At 48.6% G+C, this 23,429-nt stretch overlaps 1 protein-coding gene across 14 annotated transcripts in view; it reads right to left on the minus strand.

The window, feature by feature from the left end:
• The window catches only part of MTSS1 (MTSS I-BAR domain containing 1), a 161,855-nt gene that overhangs the window by 22,590 nt on the left and 115,836 nt on the right, over positions 1–23,429 (minus strand). For 7 of the 14 annotated variants that reach the window (XM_072774419.1, XM_072774411.1, XM_072774418.1 and 4 more), the window contains exons 4-7: positions 12,694–12,778; positions 10,224–10,315; positions 8,778–8,852; positions 4,461–4,472 (exon numbers count right to left, since the gene is read on the minus strand). In XM_072774419.1, the coding sequence (XP_072630520.1) occupies positions 4,461–4,472; positions 8,778–8,852; positions 10,224–10,315; positions 12,694–12,778 (264 nt within the window). The remainder of the gene's footprint in view (positions 1–4,460; positions 4,473–8,777; positions 8,853–10,223; positions 10,316–12,693; positions 12,779–23,429) is intronic. The other 7 variants (XM_072774421.1, XM_072774424.1, XM_072774417.1 and 4 more) reach the window with 1 other exon arrangement.

Here is a 23,429-nt window from a genome sequence, read left to right on the forward strand (position 1 = left end):
TTAGAACATAAATGCCTTTGCCATCCTGGGGACAGCCTGAGGGCAGAGGGGCTAACAGAGGAGGCACTCCTACCTGTCTCAACAGGCTTGCTTCATGGGGCTTATCCAGTCTTCCCCAAGGATGTTTATGAATGAGAAGACTGCACCAGATGGGAACCAATTAGCCCGTAGTTTGGCTTGCAGCTCTAGAGAGGCAGACCTGCCCCCCCTCCCCACCCCATCCACCGCACCAGCCACTGAGCAGGTGAAAAGCACACTGTGCAAGAAATCAGGATTTCAAGCATGCTGTTCTTTAACTTCCTGTCATTGTAACTGGGCTCCTGTGTACCCCCTCCCCGCCATGAAAGTGCCTCTCCCTTGGCTCCTCAATGCAGCCACATGGAAGCCAGGTGCTCTGCCCCATGACAACAGTCTTAAGGGACATTTCACAATTTCAGCTCCTGGGGTCAGCTATCTGCAACCGGGGTCACAGGCCTGGTGAGCTGTGTAGGGGTGAGGCTCCGCAAAGGAAGGGGGTTTGCAGCTCTGGGTCTCCGGGGCAGGGTTGGGGGAGCAGTCTGCATGGCCTATTTTCACTTACAATTCCTGGCTGTGAAATATGGCCAACAAATTCCCCAGCCTGGGATGCAATAGTCCTTTGTAGGAATTTCTTCTCTGATGCAACAGCCCTTTGTAGGAGTTTCTCTGGGTTAAATTACAACATCTCTACTGATTTCAGGCAGGGACAGCTTCCTGAATGCCACACAAGGTGTAAAAAGGAAAATTCACCACTCCTGCTTCCATCAAGGTAGAAGGAGTCAGGCTGTCCCTTGGCTGGGCCTTCCCCCCATCGGCCACTAGCACTGGCCTTAGCCTCCCAGGACTGGCTGTGTCACCCACTGGCCGCTCCTCTCCGGCGCTGCTGACTCCTCTATCCCGTGGTTCTGAGAGCCAGAACAGATGTCAGGCTGTGGCTCCCTAGTGCTGACTCATTATGACAGAGTCCTTCCCTGTCCATTTCACACTAGTTTTTCCGTTGTACCCATTGAATTATTTCCTGCATCATGAAATGCGTGTGCTCCTGTGATATTTCCCCCAAGCCTGGAATAAAGCCATGACTCAAGAACCTTCCCTGTTGAGTTACAGTTGGATCCAAATCCCCAGACACGTTGCAAAGGCACACACGGCCAAAGCACCTCTGAAGCCTGAGGCCAACACCTGTCCCCTGACTGTTCCAGCTTTAGTTTCCACAGAGAACAATCATCTGTTCCGACTCAAAGGACACTTTTACCATTTGCGCTGGTGTGAGCACAGACCGGGGAAGCAGCTGGACCGCAGGCCAGCCCCTCACCACCTAGATGACCGCAAGCCATCCCCAACCCTACTTAACCCATCGTTCAAAATGAATGAGATGATCAGTTTACTCCACAGAAGACGGAGAGCTTGGCTGTCGTTCTGCGGGCGGCCGACACGTTAGTGAGGTGGTGACCGCACAGTCTTTAGAGAGTTCCAGGGCCAGGTCTCAGGACCCAGACAGCCAGAAGCAACTGGGGTGGGCCACTCCCAGCTCCATCCTGACTCCAGGGGCCCAAGAGGTCCTAAGGGGATGGTGATTCCTGACGACTCTCAGAGGCACACCCAGGGCACAGCTGGTTGACAGCCGTGTGGGTCCCCTCGTGCCAGCCAGGCCAGCTTCCGAGAGGCCGGTTGTCTCTCCTGCTCAGCAGTAGGAAGAGAGCCAAGAGGTCTTGAGCTCCATAACGGGCAAGAAAGCCAGGCGACCCACTAACAGCTCAGACTAGATTGTTAGGTGGGAACTCCCCCTGGGGAAGGAGACTCTAGAACTATCCTTTTCCAGAGACAAAGGCCAGGGTGGCTGGAAGAGACCCAGACATATCCAGTGTTTACCACTGAGGCAAGGAGAAGGACTGACTGCAAGTCTGGGCGGCATTCTGGGAGTGGTTTCTGCCGGTTTTTAAGTACGGGAGAAACGTGCGTGGGGATGCGCACATACACTTGATGTGGCCATGGGGCACATAAGCCACCGCTGCTCCTGGTGGAAGGGACTCGCCACTGCACGGGCACACGAGAACAGGGGAGAGGATGGGCGGGATGTTCAGTGCGGTTTGGGGTCTGCACAGAAATGAGGCCCAGCCACGCAGCCATCTGGAGGCAGGCCGGGATAGCCAGGAAGCAGAGGCTGAGCATGGGGGGGAGTCCCTGCGGCTCTCATATGGGTACAGTCCTCCTGCAGCGAGACTGGCAGCCTCCCGATAAGCCCACTCGGGGTGGCACACACACCTGCCCTCAGGCTGCCCCCTCGCGACACGGTTGCCTTCTACCACGGTTCTGGCACTCCCATCTACGTGGTGACGGCCCTGTGTTGGCATACACTGTCCCCCTTCCCTGGAGACCCCTCGCCCTATCTCTCGCCAGCTGACCCGTTTCCACCTTCCTCACTATCACCTCCCCACCGCCAAGCCCAGCTGAGTGCCTTCTTCCTCGCCCACTGCTGTACCAGTTGCTCATGCTCATCACAGCGCTGGGCACTCCGGATACAACTAGTGGGGTTACTCCCCCTAGAATCTCAATTCCTCGAGGGGGGCGGTATATTCCCAGCAGAATACATTCTGGGTTGTAAATCTCTTCCCACGGGGAGGCCACCAGCCAAGCTTAGGCGGGAACCTGGGGTTCATGGTATTTACTAAGACCAAAGCAGAGTTTCGCATATATGTCTGCGTGGTTTTTTTTAGTCTCGTTTTTTTTAACTACTGTGAAAATGCTAAAATATAGATGTCTGGGTTCAAAAGTTGTAAAAAAAAAAAAAAAAATGAGGGCTTCAAGCCATACTACTGTCTTCTATCTTTATGCCCAAATTCACTGCTCTGATTACGTTACTGTGGCTTAGCCCCGTGGATCCCTCAAGAGACAGACACAGAGGAAGCTGTGGAGATTTCTCCTGAGGTGAGAAGGATCTACCTTACAGAGGCAAAGGGCTGTGTGGTTTCTTTCCTCATCCCCAGCCCCACTTAGCCCATCATTCAAAATGAGTGAGATGCCCAGTTTACTCCACAGACTGACTCACACCAGACTCGTAGCAAAGGTTCTAGGAAAACTCTGTGTCGTCGAAAGGACACCAATCATACGGTTCCTTTTATATGAAATGTCCAGAAGAGGCAAATCCAGAGAGACACAAAGCAGATGAGTGGGTGTCCGGGGCTGAGGGCAGGGGGAATAGGGAGTGGCTGCTCAAAAGGCAGGGGGTGTCTTTTCAGGGGCGGCGCAAATGTTCTGGAATTAGACAGTGGTGCACCACATTGTGATTGTGCTACAAGCCATGGAAACATACCCTTTAAACTGGTGACTTCTCTATTATATAAGTGTTACCATAATAATATGCAAAAAAATAAAAAATAAAAAAAATAAAAAACCCAAAGTGGCTGTCTTACCTTCCTTCCAAAAGTACACTAAGAAATATTGTTCAAACTGTTTCATAATCACAACACTGAGGACTGGAAAAGATCATCGCTTATAAAGCTGGAGAACGACTAGTCCAACGTCACCAGCAGGGGAAGCGGAGGCAGAGCTGTGTCCTGTGCAAACGACACTGGACCATCTCGGCCCCTCACCTGCCACAGGAGACCCCGGGTCGTTTGGGTTTGTTGGAGATGACAGATTCCAATTCAAAAACCTCTCCGGAGCTGTTCGGGTAAAATGTTCTCAGGGAACACTGAGGCACACTCAAGGCAAGATGAACCACACGGACACCTCACAGACAGACCTTTCTGAGACAGAGGGATAGCCACGAGACTCCAGAAGCAAATCACCCAGAGAATGCAGTTCAACATTCAATCACGAAGAATCATTGGGATTATTGAATCTGAAGATCAGATTATCTTTGAAATGAAACATTTCACAAACTCCGCTGAAATAAGAAATACTTCTGATTTTTTTTCTTTTAAAAAACCCACAGATTATTCATTGTGAAAAGAACTAGAGGGTCCTGAGGAGACAAAGTCAAAAATTTTGCTGGCTTCATATAAGCAAATCTGATTTGGGAATTATTTTGAGGCATTATTTAGTGTAGTTCTAGACATTTTATTTGATATAAATACACACATACATATATACCCAAATATATATGTATGTATAAATACGCTGTTTCCTGTGCAAATCACTGTGTATTTCTTCTTTCCATGAGTCTAATACTGAATTATGATGAGGCAAAGGCCCTCAGGATGTCGGGCTAAGCCGTGAAAAGGCCAAACACCAAAGAAAGAAAATGATTAATAAACACACACATACACACATGATTTTCTTTTAAAGTTATGGAAAATTAAATTAAGTAGGCACAACTGATTGTTCCGAGCTGAGCTGGCAGGAAAACTTGGGCAACTAGCATAGGCCTGGACAACCATGGAAAGCCCACAGCAAGGACCACATCGTGACCAGCCACCAGAGAGTCGGGATGGTAGACTTACCGAGAGCGTCCACTGGCGGGGGGCGCACGGTGAGAGTGCAGGACACACAATTGACACAAAAAGGAAAATAATAAAGTCAAACTGAGATTCGAGCAGCAGTCTTACCTTCCTTAAAACGTCCGGAGCTTGCCACTGCATTTTATTATCAGGGCAATGAGACCCACCTCCACCAAGAGCTGCGTGTCCACGTTCCCTTCCCGGACTTGCTAATACTTCCTTTCTCATCTAAACAGAAACCTTCCTAGTTAGTAAAGCATCACCCCCTAGAGATCACGGCACAGTTTCCAAGAAGAAAGATGAAGAATATATTCCCCAAAGAAGCCAATTAAGATGCTTTACCAAGAAACTCTTTCAAGTATACTTCATTACAACTTGAAAGGTAATTAGGGAAACCCAGGAAACAAAATTTAAGCAGGGATGAATATTAAAAAAAAAAAAAAAAAAAGTTAAAATTTTAGTATAACAGCAAAGAATGTGTTAGTCCGGAACTCTGAGAGTCTGTTTATTTGGTCAATAGTATTCGCTTTGCAGCCTCTGGTCAAAAATGATAGACTGAGTTATTGAAATGTCAGGCTCAAGGATTAATACAGTAAAACGTTCCAGTTTTAGCATCCTCAAAGAAAGTCCCTGATCAGCTTTTAGTAGTTACAGATTGAAACAGAAGGCTTTACCATAATTAATTTTTAAATTTAAAAGAGTAATATAAGAGTTAATTAAATGAGAAGTAAGGCTTCTGACTTTGTACAGTAAGGTGGCAAAAGCAGGCAAATAATGTAACATGTTTCCCACATCCAATCCACGCTCATGTCCCCGGTGAAGTTATGGCCAGCTCCAGGACCCCACAGGCCATGAGCTGACGTCATCAGATGCCTTCTAGAGCTCGGGCGATTGGGTCCGCTCCACACCAACCACATCACTATCTTCCCGCCTCCTGTGTCTTCTCCCCATCGCCCGTCAATAAGGCTGGCCCTGCCCTGTGTCCCTAACCCTAGGCATCAGCCTGGAACTTCTCAGAGGGCAGGTATCATCTCTGTAGCCCCCAACATCTGCCCACTGTTTACTCCTGGTGGGTGTTCAGCAAACCTGCCTTCCACAAGAACAGGTACACTCACCCATAGCCGGAGCAGATGCCAAGTTGTTTTAAGATGGTTTGGAGATAAAAAGCTAACCAAACCCTCCAAAAAACATTTTTTTTCCCAATGGTAACATTTTAATACCTTTAGATTACAAATTACCACTCTATTATAGAAAAAAAAAGAGAGCCAAATGAAGCACGTGACAAACGGTGATAGCTACAGAGTGAAAATTAAAGTCAATGAGTCACATACAAAAATGACATCCCATATGTGTCGACCTATGTCACGGGCAGTGCTACCACCATGCTTAAATGCACAACGGCATTTGAAATTTTGAAAAGGAGAGTTAGAAGAGATTTTAGATCAAAGATCACAGTTTTTTAAAAAGGCACGACACGGCAGCCCAGGTGGCTCAGTGGTTTAGCGCCGCCTACAGCCCGGGGCGTGATCCTGGAGACCAGGGATCGAGTCCCATGTCCCATGTTGGGCTCCCTGCATGGAGCCTGCTTCTCCCTCTGCCCGTGTCTCTGCCTTTCTCTCTGTGTCTCTTATGAACAAATAAATAATCTTTAAAAAAATAAAATAAAATAAAAAATAAAAAGGCACGACAGAAACCTACTTGGTGATCTGAAAACATGTTAAAAGGGAAGTGATTTAAAAAAAGGGGGAAGTGATTATTTGGTTATCAGATTCAGTTCTATCTGGACAAAAAAAAAGTATCAAGGGTTAATACAGTAAAACATTCCAGTTTTAGCATGTGTCCATTGTTAACACATAGTGTAAATCTCAGAAGGGACTACCAATGCTTTGAAAGCAAGAGTCCAGGAAGCCACCACTTGAGGGAGGTGACGCAGATGCCTCGAGAGTTCTGGCAGAAAGGGACACGTCACGTAACCAGACCCCAAACAACTGGAAGCCTCAAGTAACCAGATTTCTGCTGGCCCTTAACTTGTAGCATTCCTTCTCCATTCTCAGGCTATCCATCTTCTAGGAGAGCACTCCAGTATAAACAGTCAGGATGATGACTCTGGTACCTTCTAGAAAGTTCCATTCACCCCAGAAATACATAAATGTGTACACTTGGGTCAAAAAAAAAATGCACTTCTATATTTTAGAAAAAATACTTTTGTAAAGGAAAAGAAACTGCTTTCTGGCTGTAGTTTGGAGTAACTAGGAAATCATCTGGAACATTCCAAGCTACTGACCTGACTTGGCCTGTAGACATAACTATACCACCATGGCCACCTTGTCTGGAAGGACACGGCACCTGAAACCACGAGCTATGTGCCTAGAACTGAGAGAGAATGCTGCAGAAACCCCTGGTCACATTCTCCGCCTTCAGGTCCCAGTGCCCCACAAAGCCTCACAACCAATCGCCAATTATACGGAGTCCTGGGACTGGAAGCATCTCTTCATGTTACACAGTCCAGCAAGCTAGGCGTCCTGACTCTTTCTATCGGGTGCCTTGATGGGGAACTCATTATCCTCTCTAGGCAGCCTGGGCCAATGCTTGGGCAAGTCTAATTGCCAGAAACTTCCTTTTGTGTAGCACTGCAATCAACCCATCAGGCTCTCCCTGTGGGTCCAAATTCTGCTAATTGGACAATGCCAGGGACTTTGAGTGACAGATGAGGACTGTTTCAGCCTCCATGCAGAATTCAGATAAAAGAATTATCACTGTAGCCAAGAGCTTGAGATCTCTGGAAAAGAGAACTCTGGAACAGCTAAGAGAAAACAGCTCTTTTTTTCTTCCCTCATCCTTTTTACCAAACTTCCAAACCTTTCCCAAGCTCTAAGTATCTTCCCTGGACCTTCCTTCCAAATCCCTTTCATCTCAAAGCTGCCAAGCTGTCAACGACATGGAAATCAGTTTCAAATTTTCACCAGCCAGCTCTTCCAGGGGACCCCATTCGATGGAAGCGATGGCCATCTGATTTACATAAGCATTTCTCTGTAGAGTCACTAAAATGTCACTGGCCATAAACCCTGGTAGTCATCCAATGCTAGCTTCCAGGTGCTCCAGTGAGAGAGAATACACACTCAAAATATCAAGACCAAGAAAACACATCCAACATGAACAAGTGAGGCTGATGCTAACAGAAAATCCAGTGATGGGTGAAAGTTCTCCCGCCTTTACTGTGATATAGTTTTACAGTTTTTACAAGAACTGCAAGGACATTTTTGAGAAATGTCAAAGCTTAAAAACTTTGTCCAGTCCTTGCCCCTTTCCACCAAACTACTCTACCTCTCTGAATATACTTATACTTCCCTCTAATTCCAGTAAGAACCGCCTGTTTAGGAAAAGAGGAAATTTGGCTTTGGGGCTTTCTACCTAAAAATTGTCCCAAACCAACATTCAACACAGAGAGGCCTCATGGGAAAAAACAAATCACTTTGTCAGTTGTTGAGACAACAAATTCAAAAGGCTTATTCAAGAATAAGTATTATTAAATATTAAATTTTAAATATTAAATTTGAATATTAAATATTAAATTATTAAAAGTATTATTCAAGAATAATACTCTGGAAAGAATGTCACCCTGAGTTTGAGTCCCTAGATTTTAGGGTTTAGTAAAAGGTCACAAATGCTTGCAACGTGGATATAGCTAGATTTTTCCCTGCACACTCCCAGTCCATGCTGGAAGAGCAGAGCTGGGTCGCCGATCTGACAGCGGGCCAGTCTGTGGACGACAGGAACCTGGGAGCTGGGAAGGGCCACACTGCACCAGTCTCTGGTTTTCCCCGGGGAGCCCCTACCCTCACCAACACCATGAAAAATCCCTCCATACAGCACACACTCCCACTGCAGCCACCTCTCACATTCTCACAAGGCTTAATAAAGGGTTTCAGAGATTATAGGCTGTGAAAGATGGAGGAGAAAAGGACATAATTTCTATAGTAATTACTAGAGGACATTTGCATGAAGGCTTTTATGCGTTATCCCAAGGCTTCCAAGAAATTTATAGGTTTCATTACAACGCACAATAGGCATGGAAACTGTCAAATTTTGGAGACAAAGGTTGGGGGAGGGAACAAGTCAAGCACAACTTTGCAAGGACCTCAAATTAATAGATACTCTGCACGTGAGAACTTGAATTCAGACGGAGTCTATGTGATCCTGCTCTCCAGGGCCGTCACATGCAAGGAAGTCTGAATCGGATGCTTTCGGCTCCAAAGACAAACCAAGCACGTGCTCCTTTCCCCAAAGTAACACTATGAAGGGCAGAATTTGTAGTGTTACCTTTTTTCGCTTTCTTCTGCAGCTTCAGGGTATCCGAGGACTTCTTTTTTATCTCTTGGCGAGCCTTTTTATATTCTAAGAGAGAGAGCAGAATATTGAATAATGTTACCACCTTGCTCAACGGGAAAACATTTCAGGAACAACCATTCCTCTCATCACAGAGAGCAGAAACTATGACATGCGATAAATAGCTTCATCAGAATCCCCTATGACCATAATCTTGTGCTGACATTTTAGAGCAAAGGGGTTATGAACAGGAGAGACCACAAATCCCACCTTGGTCTTCTCCTGACTATATCTGCTTATGTCAGCTGTGAAGAAAGACGTCATTTGGGGATATTTTGCTAAAAAGTGAAAAATCCACAATTTCTCAGCCCATGTATCAGGAAACTGAAAAATAGGATTTGCTTTCCCAAGGGCCCAAGTTAGCAGTGCTTTGCTCGAAAAAGAACCCACGTGGCAAGACACTGGCCAGATGTTACAGTTCGGCAAAGAGCACCCGAGAGCCCAACGTGAGAGATGGGACGGCGTGGAAAGGTCCAGCTTCCTTAGTCTTACTGTCACACTCTAGCCAAGGCCGGCGCTGGACCCCATGAGGGGTGGCCCAATCCCCCCCAACAACTACATCCTCTTCCCCCACCAGCGTACACCTGCTCCTGGACTTCCCATTTCTGTCACTGGCACCTCTGTCACCCGGAAACATCCAGTTTCTGAAAGGACAGCTGCTTCTGATACTTCTCTCCTACTCAAATAATTTCCAACTCAGGCCAGTTCCCTTGCAGCTTTCCCGGACGCTTCCTTCCCCCCAGCCCCGTGTCGCCACTCAGAGCCCTCGGTCACATGGTCACATGCTCTGATGGGATCCGCTGTTAGCCACCCCTCATCCTGGCTTCCTCCCCTCACATCTCCCCAGATGCCTCTCCTCCCCAGCATTCACTCCAGGGCATATGACCCCCAGAGGAACGTCTCCTGCCCCTTCCAGGCTGCCGGCACCCCACCCTGTGGTTCCAGGAGAACCAACCCGGGAGGTGTGTCTGCCTGGCCCATGAGGTGCGGACACACTTTTGCTGAAGCACATCGGAAGAGGGTGGTAGTTTTCTGGGCAGGAGACCCAAGGTTAGCTCCTGTCATCAATAGTTTGGCTTTCAAAATGTGCCTTACGAATGAATGTTTGGCACTGAAGCCTGTTGTTACCATTCACATTTAATTCACCAGATCACAATACCATAGAGAGATGGGGCCGTCGGCCACCGTGGGAGGTTTTCCTGAGTCCTGCAATGTGATCACTTTGGACTCCCTATCCTCCAACACTGAAAGGCCTCCAGGAGAAGTGGGAACAGAGGGGGCCCTGAGGGGGACACCAGCAGAGGCACCAGGCAGCAGCCAGCAACATCCGCAGCTCTCCTCGGAGCACGCCACCATGCAGCGGATGGCTTGCCCCTGTACCTTTTGCGTGGTCTTTATCCAGCTGGTTGGCCACTTTCTTCCATTCTTCCATCTGTTCTTGAAGTGGATTTATCAGACAATCGATTAAAGCACTTTTACCAGAAAAAGAAAGAAAAGGAGAAATTAAACAGATACATTCTGTTGTCAAGGTTTATACCTGGTAGTCAAAACTACCTATGTCATGAGAACTTGATGCCACACAAGGTAGCAGACTGAGCACTAAGCTCACGTTCACATCCAAATCCCCCCATTTTGTAACAAAGTCATTCTCAGGATGCTCTTCAGTGACTTTTAGGAGCCGCTAACCTGACAAGTTGGAGTGAGCCCTCTTCCCGTCTCCCCTGCTTATATTCTAACTCGTGTTCACAAGCAGGTCACAGTCCAGTGGGGTCACCCTCTGGCTGCACAACAGAAGCACCTGGAAAGGGGAGCCTGGGTGGCTCAGTCAGTTAAGCGTCTGCCTTCAGCTCAGGTCATGATCTCGGGGTCCTGGCATCAAGTCCTGCATCAGGCTCCTTGCTCAGCGGAGAGCCTGCTTCTCTCTCCCTCTGCCCCTCAACCCTGCTCATGCTCTCTCTTGAGCATACACACTCTGCTTTCTCTCTCTCAAATAAATTAAAAAAAAAAAAAAAAAAAAAAAACAACAGCAACAGCACCTAAAGAGCTTTATTTAAAAAGGTAACGACACCAGGGCTTCATCCCAGACCTAATGCCTGACAAAAACCTGCAGGGTAGGACCTCAGCATTACTATTTTTTAAAAACGAGCTGCGTGATTCTGATGCACATTCAGGACTAGAAGTCATGAATGTAGACTAATTGTGGACAGCCCAGAGGAGGAAGAGGCAAGCAGCCAGCTTCTGGGTCAGAGTGGGGAAGGCACCCGCTCCTCCCCACTCCCCCGGCCCAAGTACATCTCCTCATGTTGCACACTGTCCTCAAGCAGCTCCCCACACAGAGGAACCGGGCAAGGCATGGACCCCCCCCACCAGGGTTTATGTCTGTGTAATAGAAGGAAAATGGATGCATTCCTACAATACAGAGATGTTGTAGAAAAATGAGCAAGTGCCCGTAAGTCGCTCAAATTGCACTGGTGAGAATTACTCGCTGAAGGTGTTCTCACACTACTTTTGATCATGGGCCTCCGGAAAATCTTCAGTTCTTGGTACAATTCCCTCCTTTCCTCATCAAGGGTCTACTTGGGAGTTTCCTCCCTCACACACACTCCCTCCAGCCATCAACACAGCTCACTCCCTTGTTTCTTCCAGGTCTCTGTTCAAATCTCCCCTCTGAACAGACTGGCTCCCGAGCTGCCCAGGATGGAACGGCAGGCACCTATCTCATATCCCAGGATTCTACCTGTGGCCTTGACCGCCCTCTGAGGCTGTGTGAGGTGTACGCAGTGTCTACAGCACAAGCCCCATGAGAGCAGGGCACGGCCGCAGTCACTGCTACACCCCACACACCCTAAGACCGTGCCTGGCATACAACAGGTACTCAATAAGCACTGCTGTTGAACTGGTGTCTCCCTCTATCACCAAAATGGGGTGGGGTAACTGCAAGACTGGCTTGCAAATAAACCCGGATGGCAAGTGTGAGACAAGGTGCTGCATGGTCCGGGAGCACCACCTGAGAGCGAGCAGGAGGGAAGGAAGGCAGATTTCATCGCCCACTATGCAGGCGCTTTATGCTAGAGATGCAGGGACATTCCACTAATTTTCACAAGAACCCCATTTTACAGCAGCCGAGATTATAGTGCCTGAGGGGCCAGCCCAGGTTCAAACCCAGGCCCACCTGCCTCCAACACCAGGCACCTTCCATCACGATCCACCACCTCCCATGGTGGCCCGGCCACGAAGGTCAGAGGTATTTCACTGGGACAGCCCCTCCCACACAACTTGCTATCCATACAGCAGAACGGGCAAATCTGCTGGGAAGAATGTCCTCCCCCTTACTGGAACACTGGGGACTCCAGATCCCCATGCCAACCGCTGCCAGGTCTGCCCATTCTGGATGCTGGTAAGACAGACAAGAGGCTGGCAGCATGGAGGGCTCCATCATTACCAACATCCTCCACGGTGAGCGGAGAGGACCCACATGGTCCGGGTGTGCCCACCCCCCAGTCCTGCAGCTCTCCTTCCAGAGGCTTCTGCAGAGGGTGGACGCATTGCTCTCACACTGGCAGATGGTGAGGAGAAAGACACAGGAGCACAAAGCAGATCTCAAAGTGGGGTGCAGGCTCCCCGAGGGAAGGGACCCAGGCCATCGGGTTGTTCCCTGCATCCTCAGCACATGAACCAGAGCCTGGCACGCAGCAGATGACCCACAAACACCTGTTGGTGAGTGAGCAGCGTGATGGGCTATGGGCATTTCAAAGCTACGGGGAAACAGCTGATGCCTGGGGCAAGTCAGTGGACCCTTCACCGGAAACCAGAGAGGGCCTGTGAGATCGGGGCAGGAGGCGCTCCTCACCTCGAAAACTGCCTGAGCTTGGCCTCTATGCTTCTGTGCCTCATGCACATCCTGGTCAGGGCAGAGCCAATCTCCCGGGTTCCACCTGCAAGAGAAACACAGGCAAAGCTGAGGACAGAAGACAAGTGGGAATCAATGAAATCTTGAAAAGAAAATGAAATCATCCCCAAACAGGCCAGATTTCACCATGGGGTGACACCTAAGCCACTGCCTCTCACCACGCGTATGTGCATACATACATGTGTGTGCACGCGTAATTCTATGGTGACATGTTTTTCTACAATCACCACAATGAAAGGGACCTTTTATACTATGTACAACGCCCAGTAATATTTCTTACTCTGATTTTCTTTAAATGCCGACTATGACCCCAAAATGGATTTCACAACCCACTAACAGATCATGACCTGAAGTCTGACAAATGGAGTATTTGATATTTAAGGAAAAAGCCGTTGTATTGTCCTGTTTCGTTTTGCTTTCCACTTCTGGCAAAATAATCCCCTTAGCGTTATTTAGAATAGCTAATAAGGCCACTCTAGCTGTTTCAAGATACATATTCTAAAACACAAGTAATAAAGACAAGCAAGGCCAAAGCAGAATGAAATCAGGGAGTGTTATTTCTAGAGCGTTCGGGTCACACCAGTGAAGGAGGTCCTCAGACTCAACAATGAGAGTTTAAGGTGTAATTCAGTTTGATTTTTCCCGAAATCCTTGTCATACTGCTCCCTTTAGACACCCTCGTTAAGTTCCCCTCCTAGAAACAATGCCTGAATCAGCATTTAGTTGGAGATTACAACCACAGATGGGAATTCAGCATCAAGCACTGGAAAGTGCAATTATAAACATGAAAATACTGGGATTCATGAAATGAGGGGGGGGGGGGAGGAGTGTCAAATAAAGCACTAATTTTCACAGACAAGGCCTTTATGGCAGGTACCGTAGCTGAGTTAACAGGGGGAAAAAAATGCCCTCCCTTATTAACTGGTGATGTTATCATGGTTCGTGTCTCTCCCTCTGCCCACTCTTCTAGAAATGCCAATGTGCTATTTCGGTTCCTCTTATTTTCCACTTCATTGTGCAAAACAGGTTTCCAGAACAACAACAACAAAATTAGTGATAATAGTAATATTAAACTTATTAAAATATTAAATTTAAATATTAACAATCCTAAAATTAAATATTAAATTTAATCCAATTTTAGTCTGAAAAGAGAAGCCTTCTATTTTTATTTTATTTTATTTATTTATTCATGATAGACACAGAGAGAGAGAGAGGCAGAGACACAGGCAGAGGGAGAAGCAGGCTCCATGCAGGGAGCCCAATGTGGGACTTGATCCCGAGGCTCCAGCACCAGGCCCTCAGCTGAAGGTGGCGCTAAACCACTGAGCCACCGGGGCTGCCCGAGAGAAGCCTTCTAGAACAATTCTCTCGTTCCTTTTTGTTTTGCGCTTTTTTTTTTTTTTTTTAAGATTTATTTGAGAGGGAAAGGGAGAAGCAGACTCCCCACTGAGCAAGGGGCTCGATCTCAGGATGCTGAGATCATGACCTGAGCCGAAGGCAGACGCTTAACCAACTGAGTCACCCAGGTGTCTCTCTCCTGCTTCTCTAAAAAACAGTTTCTCGGCCTGGATACTACTGACATGCAGGCCAGATGATTCTTTGTTGGGGGGTGGGGGGGAATCCTGTGCATTGTAGGGTATTCAGCAGCATCCCTGGCCTTGACTTTCCACAAATCAGTAGCACCCCCCAAAACACACATACCCCGATTTATGACATCGAGACATGTCTCTAAGACGGTAGGAAGTGTTCCCTGGGAAGCAAAATCCCAGCTGTGAGACACTGCTGTAAGAAAACGTGAGCAAGAGCTAAAGGCCACCTGAAGCTGGGCAGAAGCAGCCGGGAGTCTTGGTAAAATGCTGCCCTTTAGCACCTGGCACCTGCAGCCATTCTCAGGAGTTAGAGCACCTGGGCACCCCCATCTCCGGCCGCTCACCAGTCTCCACCAGGGAGAACCAGCAGAGGGCGCTGTTGGCACGCGCGCTGTTGCCTCCTGGGCTGGCTCTCCAGGTTCTCCGGAGCTTTTGTTGCTTATAAGCAAAGAGGAGAAACACTTCATCCCCAGGGAAATATCTCCTATTTTTCCTGGGCCTTCATTTGATTAAAAGTTAATAACCTGGCCATGCAAGGAAACTGGCACATTCATTCACTGCTGGGAGGAGTGTCAACTAGTACTTTTCTGGAGGAGAATTTGGCAGCGTCTAACCAGAAAAAGCCTTTAAAAACAAGTCCCTCTTTGACCTGGCAATTCTACTTCTAAGAAATTGAACCGGAGAAAACAATTAAGGACGAGAGCAAATCCTTACCTACGAGGACAGTCATCGAAATGTTGCTGACAACGGTAAAAACTGGAAGGCAAATCCCCTTCTAGGGAGCAGGGTAAATAAAGCACAGAAGGCAGACTTGCCCTGGGAATAGCACGTGGGCATCTACAGTGCAGGTCGGGGGCAGGGGAGTCATCTGCAGGGAGCTCAGGCTGTGCCTGGCCCTGGGATAAGTGACGGACACACACGAACTCCTTCAATCCTTGAAACACTCCTGGTCGTGCTAGTACAACTATCCCCATTTTGCAGATAGGAATTTGTCCAAGGTCACGCTGCTAGTAAGTGGGATTCCAACCCAGGCTGAGCTTCCAGAGCCTAATAAGCTTTTCACACACTCCGCATATATGGCTCTTACTACGGACAAAGGAAGGTAGGCAGGGACAGAGGCAGGAGCCTAGAATAAATGCTGCTAAATTTACTTATGGACCCATTATGAGGGGCATTAGGCCTTTAAAGTCTGGCTCTCAGATTCTGGTTGTAGAGCCCAGAAATGTCCAACTGGTGCCAGAAGACTGAGCTCCAATCCTTGCTATGCTACCACTGGGAGTGAAGTAGCGGACAGCTGCTTCACTAACAACCCATGCCTCAGTTTCCTCAAGAGAGACTTCTAGGGTTGCAAAAGATCACTCACGGTTGGTTCTCTCGCCCCATTTCTCTACTCCATTATGTCTGTAACCTTCCATGGATGGCCACCGGTCATGGGTCATTCCCCAGGAAAGCCCAAGGCTTTCCAGAAATAGCTGAACTTCAGTATGATAACAAGAAGTTTCTAGAGAAGCTGTATGTGCTCATGGCCGGGGCCCAGCAGCACAGGAAAGCCCGGACAGGAGAGGAAGAAAAACTGCCAGGAAATCTTCCAAACATCAGCGTCTCTGTCCAATTGGCACAAGGCAGGAGGCAGGGAGATGACCTCCTCTGTGGACCCCAGCACCCGTCTGCTGGAACGACTGCTGATCGAAGCAACATGGGGCACCCTAAAAATAGCTCTATCTGTGGATGTGCTTAACATCTTATGCTCTTTCTGACCCTTGCTAAAACTTACCAAAAAAAAAAAAAAAAAAAAAATCAGCAAGTTTGAAAAAGCTTTAGAGGAAACCAGCTTTAGCTACAAAGATGGAGCAGACATCTGGAAGAGCTCCGATGTGACAGTGAGAATATTTATGGAATCAAATGGCTGGCTGAGACACTCAGCAGCTTGTGAGTGAGGACAAGATCTCACTTGTTTCTGTATTCCCCACACCCAGCACTGACGCTGAAAGAAAGAACATTTACCATTCGGAGAGCAAACCACCAGGCTGGCCTGGCCACACCTGGAGGCAGGACCAGGGGCTGGGTTTGTCTTTTGCTTAATCCATAAATCTTTGTGCGTCTCCTACATACGCGCTATACAATATTCAAAATAAATACAAGAGTCTTAGAAAAGGTCTATACTGATACGAGACCAATCTATGGAAACAACGGTATATATTCCTTTCCTTTCCTTTTTTTTTTAATAAATTACCCCAAACTTACTGGCTTAAAGCAACATAGTATTTATTATCTTACAGTTTTGGAAGTCAGAAATCTGTTTCACTAGGCTAAAATCAAGGTGTCAAGAGGGCTGTGTTCCTTTTGGAGGCGAATCTGTTCCTTGCCTTTTCCAGCCTCTACAGGTCACCTGCATCCCTTGGCTTGTGGCCTCTTCTAGGCCCTTGAAAGCCAGCAGCTTAGCATCTTTTCTCTTCTTGACCTCTGCACTGTCCTCACATCTTCTCTGACACTGATCCTCTACGTTCTTCTTGTAAGAACCCTTGTGATTACACAGACCCAGCTGGATGATCCAGGATAATCTCCCCATCTCAAGATCCTTAAGTGAATCACAGCTGCAGAGTCCCTTTTGCCTTGCACTGTGGTAACAGTCACAGGTCTTGGGGATGAAGACATTGACACCTTTGGGGAGGGCATTATTTTGTCCACCCACACTGCGTGAGACTTGCTAATCTGGAGAGGGGCACTGTGTGTCTCTCCAGAGCCCACTCATCCTCAGATGGTTAAGTCTGGGCCAGTGGACCTAATTCCACCCCCTCTGGCAGTGGCTGGTTCAGGGATGGGACAAAGATGAGAGAAGGTTGTTGCAGAGGCCTGTAGAGAAAATGATCCCCGATCTTAACATCAGGAGACCAAAGAGACCCCAGAAAGCAGGCTGCCCAGTCATTATGGACACAGGGACGCCTGTCCTTGGGACAGAAGACACAGGGGCCCGAGTCCCCAGTGACCTCCCTGAGCCTTCAAGCTAACTCACAAAGCCTGGTCAACCTCTGGACCTGGAGCTCCTGTCTTGCAAGAGCATATATGTGTCCTTATTTTTTAAAGCCACTTTGATTTGGTTCTGTTTCTTGCAGGTTGAAAGAAGAGGGAAGGGAAGCACGGGCCTCCTATGCTTTCCCCCTAGCACCAGGAAGCAACCTGCTGCTGAAAGAAACAGCGGCCTTGTCAGTGGCTGCTGAGGGACCCAAGAATACTTTATGGCAAAAATCCTCATTCTTTTCAATGTGGTACATGTAAGAACTTTCTCCCCTAACAAGCACAGGTTTTTATAAATAACATAGGCACAAAATCAGCTGCTGATCTATACTGGATGAATGGCAAAGGACACAGATGGTGGAGAAAAAAAGAATAAAGTCCAGAGGCTAGATTATCAAAGTATGAATGCTGCGGCGGAATGCACCAGAAAACACTTAAAAATTCCACAAATGCTTATTGAGGACTGCATCAGTTTCCTAGGTCTGTCCTAGCCAACACCCCAAACCAGTTGGCTTAAAACCACCATCGTGTACGGTCTCACACTTCTAGAGGCCAGAAGTCTGACAGGAAGGTGTGGGCAGGACTGTGCTCCCATGGAAACCCCAGGAGAGAATCCTCGCCACCTCTTCCCAGCTTCTGGTGGTTACAGGCAATCCTTGGCTTGTCAATGCGTCACTCCACGCTCAGTCTTCACTGCTGAGGGGCAACAACTGCTGTGTGTATCCCTCCTCACATAAGGCACCTGTGAAGGCATTTCCTTCTCTGCAGGCGTCTCTGTCTAAATTTCTGTCTTCTTACAGAGACACCTGGTGTCCTGGATTAGGGCTCAGCCTAATGACCTCACCTTAATTTGCTTACAGCTGCAAAGACCTCATGTCCAAGTGAGGTCCCATTCACAGGTACCAGGGGATGGTTAAGACTTCGACCTAGCTCTTTGGGAGACTCAGTGCACCCCGTGGTAAGGATCTATCATGCAGCAAGAATCACAGGGACTCCAGAGATGATGACAAGGGCCTGACCCTTGAGGGGCACTGGCCGGGGGCGGGGAGGGGGGCAGTTATGAAATGCTGCAGGGAACGCAATCTTTGCAGCAATGCTGTGGGGTTAAGATTATTGTCCCCACTTTACAAATGGAAAAACTGGAGCTCAGTAGAGGTACCTAACGCGTGAGGGCTACACGGTTGGGAAGTGGTACAGCAGAATCCAAGCCTCACTTTCACGGATCCCCACAGGCCCTTTACCTGCTATGACAAGCTGGAGACATTTCCAACTGAGGACAAAGAGGCACATTAAAGTCACAAACAGAATACAAACTGTTTCATGCCATTTTGGGGATGACAGGAGAAAATAAGAAGACACTGAGCCACTGTCGTCCCCCACCACCACCCAAAGTCCGACAGGGCTACTATATACACCCTTCAGCCTGCAACCAGCCACAGCGGCTTTGCGGAGAGGCAGGACAGAGGCATGCAGCCAGTGGCATCGTCCCATCCCTCCACGCCGCCTCATTTGCAGGCGGCTTCCGTCTCCCCACACAGCGCGGGGAATAATGCATGGGCCACGGTAGGGTCTGCAGCGTGCAGGTGGCCAGCGAGGACTGAAAAGCCGGTCTGTCGGGCCCAGCTTCTTCGGCAGAGTGGGGGGTGGGGGAACAAGATTTAAGAAGCGCCTGGTGGAAGCGCATGACCACAATAAGTCACTGTGCCTCCCGGAGGGCCTCTGAGGGCCTATGCTGTCGGAGGCCTAATTAGCAGTCAGAGGAACCCTGCACAGGAGAATGTCTCTGAAGCCTCCGAAGGAGAGGGCTCCAAGGGAGGGGCCCGCTCACCTACTGCACGGTTTCTGGACCCCAGCGCTGCTCACGTCCTGGACCAGATCTTTCTTTGTTGTACGGGGCGGCCCCATGCACCGCAAGGCATCCCGCAGCATACCCGAACCTCCAGATGCCAGCAGCACACCCCAAGTCATGATGACCAGAAACGTCTCCAGACATTGTCAAATGTCCCCCTGGAGGGCAAAATCGCCCCTGTTGAGAACCACTGGCCCAGGGGACCAGTGACCTTCTCTCAAGAGGGCTCCCTTGACCTTGGCGCTGGGCCTGGAGAAGCCACAGCTGACACATCCATCCGGACAGCAGCGGCCCCACAAACACACTGCAGCTGCTCCAAAAGGCTGTTCAGTTTGCTGCCCACCCCCGGGGCTTCCTAAGCTCGGAGATAACAGGCATCCCCTGTTCATGCAATGAAGAAAATACTCCACTTGCCATTAAAGAAACAGTAATTTCAAAATACACAACTGACATTCCCCACAAAGTCAAAAGGCACTAACTCTCTCCCCTACAGCCCTAGGGACACATTAATTCCTCCAGAGGTAGCTTATGCACAAGTGTAAGACACCAGAAGTATCCACACAGCCATGAAAGGGAGGCAGAAAATCCCGCAATCCCAGGCACAGAAGACCCATCCTCAGTGTATTTAGGAAGAGCTCCTTCGTGAGACCAGCACGGGCTCAGAGGAACAAGGTGGAGTAAGAAGGTGACGTCTAGCCACTCAACAGCTCGTGACTTCTATCTGGATGCAGACCAGCGATGCACTGACTGCCCCAAAGTGTCTCTGAAGATGGGTGACAGAGGACACCCACAGGGGCCATACAACCCTAGCCCAGAGAGATGCTCCATCCTTGCTGCACATGGATGCATGAAATTGCTTCCTACGCCCACCTGGTTAAAGTTTAAAAGATCTAACAGGGGTAGCCGTGTGTGGTTCCGGCATACAACCACCAAACACACCAGATATATCAAACATATCATATAAGGCTGTAGGTCGACCTGTGACATATTTTTTATCAGCAATCTTTTTCCAAAATACCTCTGTTTTATCCACAACAAATCTTACCTGTTGTGGTATGTGACCTGTCCCCTCCCCACTGACCTCAAAGGAGTCCTGGGGGCCCCTTCACAGCTGCATTCCCCCCCATGCCACGTACTTGAGTGACATGCAGACCCCGATTCGCCCGCACAAGCGACGGAGCTCCCACAGCGGCACGCTCACCATGGCTAATCTGGAGTCGTGGCGCCAGCTCCCTGCCATCTCCCGAATTAACACGGGGATCAAGGAGAAAAGCAGTAGAGTCATAGGGTTAAGAGCTAGGCTTTGAAGTCAAACAATGTGGATTCCAAGCCCAGCTCCCCCACTCACTAGTTGTGTGACCTCAGGAAGGGTCTAAATCACTTAGACTCAAATGTGGATGACTATATTCTAACAAACACCAGCACTGACTCCTGTCTCAGGTCTCTGCTGCACACGTCACACACGAAATGCATCACGTATGGTTCAGAGTTTGGGCTTCTTGTGAAACGTCTGACTATCCCAGATTTTTTACAATCTCATTTCACCACTGCATCATCCATGTGTCAACTGATGACACTATTTCTTTTTTAAAGGCAACTTGCTTCTAACCTCAAGGTTATGCATTTATGCATTTTACTTCTTTCGTAGAAATAATCAATCTTAAAAAAAAAAAAGAAATAACCAATCTTGATTTTACACTCATATTCCGAAGATGCACATCCCTTATAATGAAATAATTTAATGATGGTCCATACTGTGTAGATATATGGAGAGAAGCCTGCCAGCTATGAGCTTACTAAAGGCAGGGGTTGGTTCAGTTTCTAGAGAAATACAGAGCGCCGGTTATATCAACGGGTCAATTAAATAGGGCTCCGGTATGGCAATAATCAACCAAGTCCTATGGGAAGCCAGAAACCAGAGTAAGTCTAGCCCGGCTGGAGTGACTGTCCACGTCAACGTGCCAGCTACCATAGGACGAGCCCTCGTTGCTCCCCTTGAAATATGGCTCTTCTCCAGGGAGCTGGCTAATGAGAACATGGAAGGCAAGTTAACTGTACAAAGGGCGGTTTCTGTGAAAGCCCGGATTATTCCTTCTTTCCCAACATCTCAGGAGACCACAGGCTGAGAAGGGGTCTGCCCTGGAAAGGTCTGCTTGTACTTAGTGGGGCATCAACAAAGTTGTCATTTGATGGAACTCAAAGCTGTAGTATCAAGAGATTCACGCTCAGCTGACTGTAGTGAGCTTCAATCGTTCGGGTGCCCCAGGCCTCAAAAACAGGCAGGCAGCTGTCCTTGGCTAGCCTGCTTTTGAAGGTGTCCCTGGCCCTCCATCTCTGTTGTTTATTTATACATTGCAAAGATGAAGACAGTGGTGTCACCAGCCTCCTTTCCATAAAGGATAGAAAGGAAAGGTCCCACGGAATCGGCTGTTCGGTACCATCACAGGACAGTCGGGAGCTCTCCTGCCAATGGCCTGTGGCAGGGTTGTAATATCGGGGGTTCGGTGTACAAGGAAAGAGCACGTATGTCCTTTCTCTCAAGCCCCTCCCTGCTCTTCAAGAGCCCAGAAGTCTTGAAATGTCAGGTGTCTTTCACCTTGACGGCCGGCTGGCAGGCTGCCCAAGCATGGCATCACAGAAGCTGCCTCAGCATGCGTCAGCTGCCGCTCTGGCCAGAGTGATCAGGGCGCGGCCAGGGACACCATCTGCCACCCTGGGGGACGCCTGGGGGCCGGCCCTCACCGCGGCCACCATGGCTCCGCACACACGCCTGAGCCATACCTGCCTGGGAAGCCGGCGCCCCACTCCTGCAATCTTGCAGGTGGGCTTCAGGGTTCTTATAACTCTAAGTGATGTACCTGGACTCCAAAAGGGGGAGTAAAAGTGTCTCTGGGACCTGAGTGTGAGCCTGAATTCTAATAAGAAAGAGGGGAGGGAGGGGCTCCTGGAAGTTCAGTGGTTGAGCATCTGCCTTGGGCTCAGGTCATGATCCTGCGGTCCTGGGATCGAGTTCCGCATCGGGTTCCCTGCAGTGAGCCTGCTTCTCCCTCTGCCTGTGTCTCTACCTCTCTCTGTGTGTCTCTTATGAATAAATAAATAAAATCAAAAAGAAAAAAAAAAAGAAAAGAAAGAGGGGAGCTCAATTCTTATCCTTGGAAACATTCAACCATGACGCCCTAGCTAACAAAGAGTATGAAACATTCAAATATCCAGTCCAAAGGGCCAAGTCCAAAGGCCAGTAGGTGTACCAGCACAGCTGAGCCAAGTAAATAATGGGTCTGCAGGGAGCACTAGGGCACCCAGGCAGGGAACCAACTGCACCTCAGCTGGAGGTGGGCGTCCTGGCCTGAGGCTCCAGCAAGTGGATTTTCCAGGGGACCTCCAGGCTGAACTAGCTCTCTTTCCTCCTTTAAGGAAAAGCATCTCATGGCAGCCAGGATGCTGGAGAAGAGACAGGACCACATTCCCACCCTCAGCAAATACTAAGGAAGTGCTGCGAAAAGGGAGGCAGCCCCAGCCCTTGTGGAACATACAGCTCCTCGCAATTTAGAAGCAAGAAATCTTTAGGGTGACCTTCAGGCTGGAAGGTCCCTCAGAAAACTCGCCAAGCAACAAGCCAGCAGTTCCTTACTGCTCAGCATCACATTCTTGCCTATTTAATTAGCAAAGAAGCACCCTACGCCCTCTCAGGAGTCCCACATTGGCTGTCTTCTCTCTTTTTGCCAAACACACCTAAGTCTGTCACCGCGCGTTTGTGAGGCGGCTGGTTCCTGTCAGGGGCACCATCATTTTCATTAAAGGTCAAGGAAGGCACTCAGGATATTAAGAACAAATTAACTGTGTTTCTTTTGGCTTCATCAGCATTTTATTTTTATCCTTGGGCATAGAGAGTTGGACAACAGGGAAAAGGTGGAATCATTTGATGCCCTACATTTGTTTAGGGGAGGGGAGGGGGAGAAACAACCAGTTCCTGGTCTTGCAGGTTACCATGCAGACCGTTTACCATCTACATCAGCCACTTAAGCTGGCTCTGCTCAGTAGAGACACTGGTCAGACTTCAATCGCTGAACAGCATCCGAACACCTTATGTTAACCCCTGCGATGGTTTCAAGAAGACCCAATGCTTTTTGCATGTGCACCTTAGATCACCCAAACGTTCTTGCAACAAATACACCATCTGATTTCAAGGAAACTCACAGATGAGCAATGTGAGCAGTATTTTA

Source organism: Canis lupus, chromosome 14 (assembly GCF_048164855.1).
Source record: "Canis lupus baileyi chromosome 14, mCanLup2.hap1, whole genome shotgun sequence".
NCBI lineage: Eukaryota > Metazoa > Chordata > Mammalia > Carnivora > Canidae > Canis > Canis lupus.